General features: G+C 30.2%; 1 protein-coding gene across 1 annotated transcript in view; it reads left to right on the top strand.

The window, feature by feature from the left end:
* The first annotated feature begins 389 nt into the window (after nt 1-389).
* Baldspot (elongation of very long chain fatty acids protein baldspot) overlaps nt 390-10,930 on the top strand; it is a 29,100-nt gene continuing 18,559 nt past the window's right edge. Inside the window, exon 1 of the mRNA XM_085195790.1 lies at nt 390-982. Coding sequence (XP_085051916.1) covers nt 789-982 — 194 coding nt within the window. The 5' untranslated portion in view covers nt 390-788. The remainder of the gene's footprint in view (nt 983-10,930) is intronic.

The raw sequence follows: 10,930 nt of genomic DNA, 5'->3' as shown, positions 1-10,930 counted from the left end.
TCGATTTATTAAGAATAAAGTGCTTCTAGAAATATGCTATCTAAATTGAAATTAACAAGCCAGGCTACCAGTTACAATAAAAGAAGTTAATTACGTTTATGGTGTTTAAGCACATGAAAATTATATATTTAATTACTTTAACCGTTATAAGAAATTTATTAATCATTTATTTATAAACTTTATATTAAATATGTATTTGAAAAGATTTTACATCAATATATTTAAAATTCGTAAAAAATATCAAAGCACAGATTGTATTTTTAGACTAATTAAAAAAAAATATAACATGACAGAACTATATTTTTTTTGAATCTATGGCTCTGGTCACTGCTGCGGGGAACTGTCAAATGGTTTTATGTAAATGACAGTGTGCGGCGCGGTTGTCGGTTGGTCGGCGGGCTGACTAGATCACTGGGATAGTGTCATGAATGTCGTGACTAAGGCATGAGGCAAATACTGAGTTCATTCATCGTTCCGTCTCGTCTGTAACGCCTGACGAGTGAATCCGCTCGGGCTGCGGCCGACGCCTCGTCTCCGTTAATATATATTCAGCGTCGATCCATTCCACGTCCATAACTAGAATTTAGTGTCTCAACGGCGGTACGCCTTGCCGCCCCTTCGGAATATTGACATTTTATCCATCTGTGATATAACAACAGATACATAAGTATCTTGTTAACAGTTTTTAGGTTAATCCTTCGCCGGTGATATCAGTGTAACATTTTAATAATTCTTGACTCTAGACTGTGCAAAATATACATTTGTGATATTTTTTACGGTAAACGGAAATGATGGAGGCGGCGATGAGCTACGACCTGGATATCACGCCGAATTATTCGTACATTTTCGAATTCGAAAACGAATTTATTCACCAAAATTCCAGGAAGTGGATGACTGAAAACTGGACTGTCGCTTTCTATTATGTTGGAATTTATATGGCATTTATTTTCGGTGGTCAATATTATATGCAAAATCGCCCAAGGTAAGTTAATTCAATTCTTAAATTAAATATTATTTAAATTTTAAAAAATTTAGGTTACATATACTTTCTATTTTTTAAATATTTAGTAGCTATCATTATGTATAAAATTGTATGTAAGTATATGCTAAAGCTTTAATTTTAAAGTGCAAAAAAATGGTTTTGTATATTATAAATACATTTTTATTACGATATAAATTTATAAAATTTAACTTAAACTTATTTTTATTTAAACAAATCTTTATTTATAATATTATTTTTGTACTTAAATCTTTAAAAAAAATACCATTTATCATACAGTAACTTTGTAGTGTTAAAGAAACTTAATTAACTTTTTCGCAATTATACCTTCAAAATATAAATATTATATTTTGAAAATAAAATATATGTGAAACCAATAAATAAAATAATGACAACTAAGTAACCAGTTAAGTTGTTATGTACACTCCTAAACATTTAAATTAGTTATAATTAATAGGTATAGTATGACAGTGAATATCTTTCTTTCACTATTCTTTTAATACATAAAATAAAATCAGCTTCACATTGTATCTCGCACACAGCAGGATAGGCAGAGGGAATCTAGCGTTAAGACACTGTTACTCACTTTCTGCTGAATTCTGGGGGCATTTGCATTTCATAAATATATCAGAAATTATTCTTCATAAGTACACAGGTGATGTGGCTAAGGACACAGAAGCACAGTGTTTTGACTAACCACAATGGTTACGATTTCCATTCCCAATCAGAGTAATGAATGTTTTATTTCCTCACTCTGGCAACAAGACAATGAGTGATGTTAAGTTCTGCCATTCAACACCAATATACCATGGGCCAATAATAAAGTGATGCATAGGGATTAGGGTGTCTTAACCCAAGGTTCCCTTATTACTGTATAAGTTAAATTTCATGTTATCATAAGTGTTCCTATGTTATGTTAACATCAAATTTTCCTTATTTTAAATCACAAACCTGCTAATTCTTTTTCTTTGTCTTATCTCCTACATATACACGGTGCAGTCTACAGGCTTATAATATGTAGTCAGAATACTAGGACAATCATAAATTTTCATAATAATTATGATATAGTTATTACTGTTATAGGTTATTAAAATATTTATTTCCTTATAAATTTACAAACAATGTAGAGTATATTTTATAATTTTATCGAGCCAAATTAAAAGCAAAATATTTCCTTAATAACATTCTAATTATATGCAATGAACACCTTTCTAGATAATACCTACTAACTAATTTTATTTTATCCCTCATGTCACTGTGACTAAACACAAGGGATGTGAGTTCAATCCCCATTTGGGGGAATCATGAATGAAAAGCAGAAAGTGGAATGGAATGCACTATATTTTTCTTGCACTAATCTACTATATTAGGGTTAAAATGTGAAGTTGAAAATACTGTGATGATTTAAGCATTTAACATGCTTATGCTTACTGGCCCAATGTTATAAAAAAATATGTAAAAGTACAATATATATTTATTTAAATAAAACCATCATCTTCAATCATATTAAAGTAATATATATTTTGATTTTTACAATATGATGCACAACATTGTGACTGGGCTGTTACTGTTATTTAGACTATGCTACTTTATAGTATAATAATTTAATTATTTTTTTTTGGTATACATATATATGTATAACACACATCCAGATGGTGTAGACGGTATTTGAGTTTGTGACGTACAGTGCGGTGAGAAAATTCTTCTGCAAGTCAAACAGTTCCCCAGAACACTCCCCATGATAAATGCGGTAGAAAATCTCTGAAGAAGGCACTGATCTACATTTTGCCGAAAAAGACTTGCGCAGCCGGTGTGTATAGCGTCCACTGTGCCATCATCTGCATAGCAATGTATGTTAGAATCCTCTAACATGTCATTGACATGCGGAAAAAACAGCGTAGGGGATTGCACGTAGCCTTGGTGGACATATACATGCCAGCGTCCACGGGCATGTATTCAGAGCAAAAACCGTCGATAACGACCATGATGCTGCGCCCTGTGAGAAAGCTGACAATCCATTTGCATAAATTCTCGGGAAGTCCGTGAGAAGGAAGTTTGGCTAGCATCGTCCCCTGACATAGTCGATGGAAGGTCTTCGACATGTCCAGACTAAATGCCAGGCCCTCTCCCTTGGTAGGTAAACTAGAAGATCGCCGTTTGAGCAACCATGGCGGAAGCCATATTGACGGGCGTTGATCAATTCAATCAAGATCGATGATTCTCCAGATGACCCAGGAGCTGGCTATTTATTATTCACATAACTTTTTTGTATTATATCACTATATATAATAAAATGTTACTGCGTAAAATATCCAAGTTAGTATTCTTCTCGGCAATATAAGGTAGAGCATTTAATTGGTCAAAGAACAGCGTTAAGTTCCGTCGGCCAGTAACCATTAATTTTAAAGATGGAAAAAGGAGAAAATGACATAGGATCTGATTTGAAGATATTATGTGTAATTGGGGGTATACTATTACCGTATATATAAAAAGTGTTTTGAAGAATATAATCATAATAGGTATATAGTATAAGTAATAGGGCAACCGGACGGATAGCCAGTTTGACCCGCAACTGATCTGCATCGTTGTGTAACACTCCAGATCCAGACTCAATTATAAATATGGCCATCGTGGCTCAGTTTGAAAGTGTTCGACATTACATAATAGATACGATTCCCCCTCGTATGTTCTTATTTCAAATATTTTAATTTATCTTTTTAATTAGGTGAAGTGCAGCGTTAGGTTTCGCCATACAACACGCAATATGTCTTAAGTAGTTTACCAGTAGATAGTACAGGAACTTAATTACTATATTTTTTGCTTTACCCGCTTAAAGATAAAAGAACTACCGATTAATTTTAGCGAATATCATATTTTTATATTATGCAGCATTTTACTTTGCGTCTGAACTTTGATTGAGAACATAAGATGTTCTCACGGCTGTAGTCTATGCAATGATGCATGCGGTTCCACTCACACGTTTTCATAACTTTTGAAAGGAATATTATAATTTCTATATTAAAAGTATAATTATTTTTATAACCTAGATAGGATAACCTTTCGCATTCAGCTCGCTTCTAATTTAGATAAACGTGGTTTATATTTTGCTAAGTTATGCAATACGTTTAAAAAAAATATATGATTATGTTTTTCTCTACGATAAAGTAATTTTGAACAATGTGTCATGACACAAGTTTCCCTCTGCCTGCTCCGCTATTCGGGATAAAGCGTAAAGCTGAAAAAAAAATCTTAGCAAGCGATAAGGAAAAGTTACTATGAAAGCTTAGAAAGAGCTTTGATTGCTGTCAATAATTCTATTTATATTGAACAACTAATGTATTCTTCATATTCGGTATTGTATCAAAATTATAATATCTATTTTTAAATTGTTAGTAATATTTTGATTTTATTAATAAAATATGTATATTCTAATGGTCGTAACATGAATATCACTAACTAGAGTATAAATTATACGTATAATGTAGGAACTATTAATTTATATGTAATTTAAATAAATAAATAAGCCCAGGTTTATTTAAATATTATAAGGAATTATTTAAATATCAAATATATCTATGGAAAATGGAGAACAACGGTTTTCATCGGACGTATAGTTATTGTCCCAGCTAAGTTAAACAACTGCACAATTCGGGTTATCTTAAAAAAAATTCTCGTGCGTTTCATGGATTACACTTGGAATTTCATGTTCATCTTAAGTATAAAATTTATATGTAAGGTATGGCAAAAACGAAATCTTATTCATCTCCTACACATTTACGCTATCGAATCAAACGTCAACCAGCAATGATAAGATGCGATAATCACACGCATTGATAAGACATACATATTTTCTATAGAACTTTTAGTTTCTAACACACGTGATGGAGTGATTCAAGTACCATTTAAGTATATACTTTGTAATAAATTGTATTAAAAGAAACAAATAAATAAACAAAATAAATAAAATACGGGAATTATTTTGTATTATTTGCATTTTATAATAAACTAGCGGACGCGCACAGCTTCGCTTGCGTATTTTGGGGGAGAATTCTAGAAAACGATGAAACACGTGTTCAATTAAATACTTACCTCAGTCAGTGAGGACAAGTCCTTTTATATATATAATAAATTAAGTTCTGAAGGAAAATTATCTAATTATATACATTATTTATGATGATTGTCATCAGTATTGAATATTTATGTTAAATATATACTAATTATATAATTTTATAATTAAATACTTATTACTCTGTACACTTCGTATCTTAAGAATTTAAAGTGAGTCAACTCAACCAATTGGCATTAGTGTAATCGTAGAACGTTATAAAATAAATTTTGAGATTAATTTTATTTTATTTTAGTAAAATCAGAAGTAAGAAAAATGTTAAGTTACCACTTTTACTCGACAGAGTTAGAAGGAGGGTAATGTTTTTCGAGCGTATGTATGAGCTTAAGCAAAACAATACTTTTTACGGGCACTGAAATATTTACCAAAATTATATACATTTATGACACCAGCCGTGGCACAAAGTGTGACTGTAAAATCGACTGGGTTGTGGGTTCGATCCCCACTCGAGGAAATGAAATATTTATTTGCATTTATATTTTCATTTCTTCGCTCTGGCGCGGGGTTGAGTTCCGCCACTTAATACGCAATGCCTCCAGAACTCGACGGAAAGTGAGAAACGAAGTGTCTTAACATTAGATTCCCTCTACTTATCCTGCTGTGTGTGGGATACAGCGTGAAGCTGATTTTGATTTACATACATTTATCACCGTATATGGCATTTTAAAAATTTCAATTAAACTAATTTGAATATACATCGGTATGTGGTAATTTCATTATTTGATTAACTATCTTGCAAAACAATACATGGTAAATTATTCATTACTTGAATTTCATATTGTGACACTTCTTTTTCCCTTTTATCCATTATTTATACGCAATCGGGATTTTGTTGTTTTTTTAACAATTATTTTATATCCTTAGAGTGATTTTAATAATATTTACGAACGCATTAAAATCATATATATTAGATATAAAAGCTAAGGCTAATGTAGTGCTGTTATTATTACATAAAAATGATTTATTACCTCCATTAATATTATGAGTAGGTACATCTATCTATGCCTATTTACGTGCGTATATATTTTGTAGCTGGTTAATTTTAAATGTATTTAAAATTATATTTAATTAGAAAATAAATAAATAAATGTTTTCCAGAAATTTGATTAAATAAAAAAAGAACAAAAAGTTATCTAAAATCCAAAGAAATAGGTATCATATATTAGGTATGTACATAATTATTTCTCCAATGTAAAGTAAAGGTTATGTATTTCTAAGATTAACAGTCGGGACCTATAATTCTTCAACCAATTAAATTTTTACAAGATACTCCGTAAAGTTTAAAGGGGTCCCGACTGTTTCCCCTAAATCTACATAAACTATTGAGCTTGTTATTTTTCTTTTTAGTTTTATGCAGTCGAGGTTTTTTTATTTTAGTAAATACACTTTTTAATATTTTTGTATTCCTGAATTATTAACAGTATTCGAGTTTATTAACTTTTACTTAAGAGCATAATAGAGAAAATTATAATAATATAATTATATAAATTATGTATATTCAAATAAACAAACACTGAAAGCAATTTCTGACACAGAAGTAATAATAAAATTAATCATGTTGGTGCAAAGGTCCAGTGGACATTACGAGATCATATCGTTCTTGAAGAACTTATCTTACGCGCAATACTCGCCAAGATGTATGCAGATTAACTCTATTATGGTGCTCAATGATGGTGATGAGACATAATTAGGTAAACGACAATTTGTGTTTTACGTAGGTTGGCATAAAAATGTGCATGATGTTTATATTTTTATAAACTACTATATTATATATATTAATGATTCTTTTTTTATTTTTAAAACTAACTTTTACCTGCAGTTTGGCCCGTCTGGTCAAATGGAAATAACTAAGAGTTGTATATTATGACACATTCTTAGTAACCGGGCTTACTATGGCCATAAGTATACGAGTTAAGTTAAACTATTCATCCGAGGTCTTCCTCGATAAATGAACTATCGCACACATTTTTTTAAATTCTAACTAGCAGTTCCTGAGATTAGCAGGTTCAACGAAAAAAAAAACCGATGTTATGTTAGTATAGAATAATAATAGTAATGGCAGCTAAAAGTAATGATGCTGTGTACATAATTGCCATTTTCGTTAAAAGTGCTTTTACTATAAAATTAATTTAAAATATTTAATGAATTCTTAGATATCGTTGCTGTCAAAAGACATTTAAGATTGTACTAAAATTTAACGCACAAAAAGATTAATTCTTCACAATTGTAAGTTTCCTCCGTCATTCGGGATAAAGTTCAAGGTCTATATTTCTTACTAGTTAAAAAAAACAGTACGCATTTCCAGGTTTCCATTAATCATTGCTCTTGTGTTAACTTTTTTACATTTTCATTTCATTTTACTAACCAAACTTTCGTCTGTCGAAGTCATGGAAACACTCGAATTATTCGGAGAAGTTAATTTTTTTAAACCATATTTATACATCTTTAAAGGAATCTTTTTAAAAGAAATATAAAATATTTGCAAGTGCTTTATTCTGCATACCTATAACAAATATAGTCTCATTTTCTATTGGTGCCACTACATACTTGATTAGAATTGATACGTACTAATCTCCACGTGGTCGCTACACGCACGTGGCCCCGACATGTTTTCCCTAAACATTTAAAAAAAGAATAAAATTAAGTTTAAATAAAAGTTTAATAAAATAAAAAAATAACCTTCATAATGTCTTAATTGCGTTAATATCACAAAAAATAGTAGTTTTATTTTATGCTTATTCTAATATTCCGGTCTTTGTTTTTTGGTCATTAGCTTTGAAGAAATAATTAATTTCATGGATTTGATGATTAGCTTATTATAATTTACATATTTCATATTTTTTTATATACTTATTAGATAAAAAGCAGTTCCACGTTTTTTCTTCCATAGAAGGGTAGGCAGAGAAGAGAAGAAGAAAAGTGTCAAGGCAGTTCGCTTTGAGTTGTATAAACTAAGAAATTAAAGAAAGTATTAAAATTTAATAAAATGGGTTTTATAAATATATCATTATATTAATTAATACAGACAAATTGATAATCGCATTGTCTATATAAATTAGTTCTTTTAATTCCGCATAATATATGCGATGACACCGATAACCGTCGTATTATAAAAGTGCGATAAGGAACTAAATATTAAATAATTATTGTGTTGATTACGGTATCGGCGGAGTTGAATGTCCGGCGGTAGTCGCTGGCCTCGGCTTAACCTTAGTGCTTTCTCAATGGTAGCCTTAACATACGCTATTTTATATATCTTTAACTTGGGTAAAAATAACATAACTTAATATTAAAAAGTTTATAGATATATGTACTAAACTTTTTGGGTTTTTTGAAGCAATATTTATAAATTTATAATAAAACTAAAACCCATCGCTGTCTGTACGTGAAAGATATATGAGAAAATCTATTATTAATAGAACCCTAAATGTTGATTTTTATAATACCATTATTGTTCCAGGTTTTATTTTAAATTAGTTCATAAATATAAAAAAATATGTCAATATAAAGTGTTGCATGCGACAATATTGTTACAAAATAAGTGTTTTATTGAATTGACTGTAATTATAGTTTTCAATGTATGGATATCTTCTTTAAAATGAAAACTTGATTAGAAATATTTTTTACAATTTTAAAGTTTACCATTTTCCACACTTAGGACAGAAAAACATTTACTAATATTATTAAATACTTTCATAGAATAAGCGCGAGCATATTGCTGGTTGTAATAAAATGTTATCTGTTTTTCTGATGATTTTGTATCTAAGTGTAATCAAATTATGTAGAAACCTCTTTTTTTAACTGAATTTTAATTTACTTTTAAAATTAACTTTTAGTAACTATATTTGGTGTAATATGATTCTACCTCTACCAGTAGCTACACCTTATCGTTTTAAGTCTAAATAAAAACATTTTCCCGTAACAGAATTGGAACAATAACCATTGCGTGCGGGATCTTCATAAAGTATACTACACTATCAGGTTTCCATACAAATTATATGTAGGTATATTCTTCTATTGAACAGGAAAAACATGTTCATAGTTTAAATACTTATAAAATTGTCATAATCCTTACTGGCCTATATATCACACACCGTGCACATTGTACGACCCTGAAACTAGTCCTTAGCAGATACTTGCAGAATATTATATGTTATAGTTTTAAGCATACTTTAAAATATTCGTAAATACAATTTTGTTTTTATGAATATTTCAAAGTACGCAAATTTTAATTATTTTTTTATTTAGTTAATAAAACTAGATAAAATATTTAGTTAGTTTGTCTAGCTTTATACCATATACCACTTTATTTCGTTTATATTTCATTTAAGATAACCTTTAGCTCTGTGTTCACCCACGTGGTCAAAAGAAATTAAGTAAACATTGTGTACATACCTATAACACATAATAATTATTCTTAGAATAGCCCGAGGTAAATCTGATCGCAGGTGCACTTGTATGCCTACGTCAAATTAATTTTATTTTAATTAAATCAAATCAAATCAGCTTCACAATGTATCCCACACACAGCGGGGTAGGCTGAGGGAATGTAGTGTTAAGACACTCCGTTCCCCGCTTTCCGAATTTTGGAGGCATTGAGTGATGAGTGGCGGAACTCAATGCCGCTCTTTGAGGAGAGGAATCGAAACCACAACCGTCGCGTTACAGTCACACCCTTGTGCCGCTTCATCACATTCAATGTGATATAATGTCTGGGTAAAAACGCTATCTATCGCAAAAAAACTATGGAAACCATTAGTTCCTGAGATTAGCGCGTTCAGCCAATTAAAGTATAATATTAGAATAGATCAATTTGATAGATTCTATAACAATGGTACATGCCAGCTCCCCAATGAGTTATAATAGTTTTTATTTTTTTCAATCAAAATGCATAATTTTCAAATTTGTTAAAATATAAATTGCTTTTCGATTATCTTATATGTAGAGCAAAATGTTGAGTTGCCAAGTTTTATGCTCTTGACGTTTCCAATTATTTTCACGGTGCCAGTTTTTATAATGCCTTGTTGCTTTTTCATATTCTATTAATTTTTTTTTATTATTTTTTTTTACCTATGTTAATCTCGCAAGGATGTCGTTGTTAATATATTTTATATAAAAAATATATAACCTCATATTATGAATAGCCTAATTAAACTGTTCGTGTTTATTATATTTATATTTAAATTGATAAAACGCTGATGATTCCAATATGAAAACAAGTTTTTGTATCTCTCCGATTCTTTTAGACGAGCTTAGCAGTTCATAAATACCATGAATGTGGATTGAAGTGGAATTTGCGATTGTCAATGTCTCTTGTTAAAAATAAAATTTGTCTCGAAAATATGAAAAAAGTTACTAAGTGTGTCACCACACATAGCAGGGAGACAGAGGGAACCTGAAAAACTAGTGTTGAGTCATTTTCCGTTCCCCACTTTCCGCTGAATTCTGGAACCATTGCGTGTTGAGCTATTCCGTAGCAACCCTGCTCAATTCGCAATACCTTTAGTATAAATACTTATAAGTAAACAAAAAAAAAGATTTTATCATAAGTATGTTGTTAAATCTTTGATAATTTAACAGAACAATAACGTTTTTTTATAGAGTATTCTTTACATTGGCCTTGAATACTTTTTAAGAGATAAGATAATTACTACCATAGTTTTTGTGCATATTTGTTGATAATACGGTGTGATTTGTACAATACAACTACTTTTGAATGTAAATTTAAAAGATCCAAAAAGGTATTTGACTTGCAAATAGGTGTTGCAAGGAATACCTTGGATTTATAGCAGCTTCTCGCTTTT

Source organism: Heliconius melpomene, chromosome 13 (genome assembly GCF_056956725.1).
Source record: "Heliconius melpomene rosina isolate 202511_hmr_F chromosome 13, ASM5695672v1, whole genome shotgun sequence".
In the NCBI taxonomy this organism is placed as follows: domain Eukaryota; kingdom Metazoa; phylum Arthropoda; class Insecta; order Lepidoptera; family Nymphalidae; genus Heliconius; species Heliconius melpomene.
This window is presented reverse-complemented; position numbering and strand designations above follow the sequence as displayed.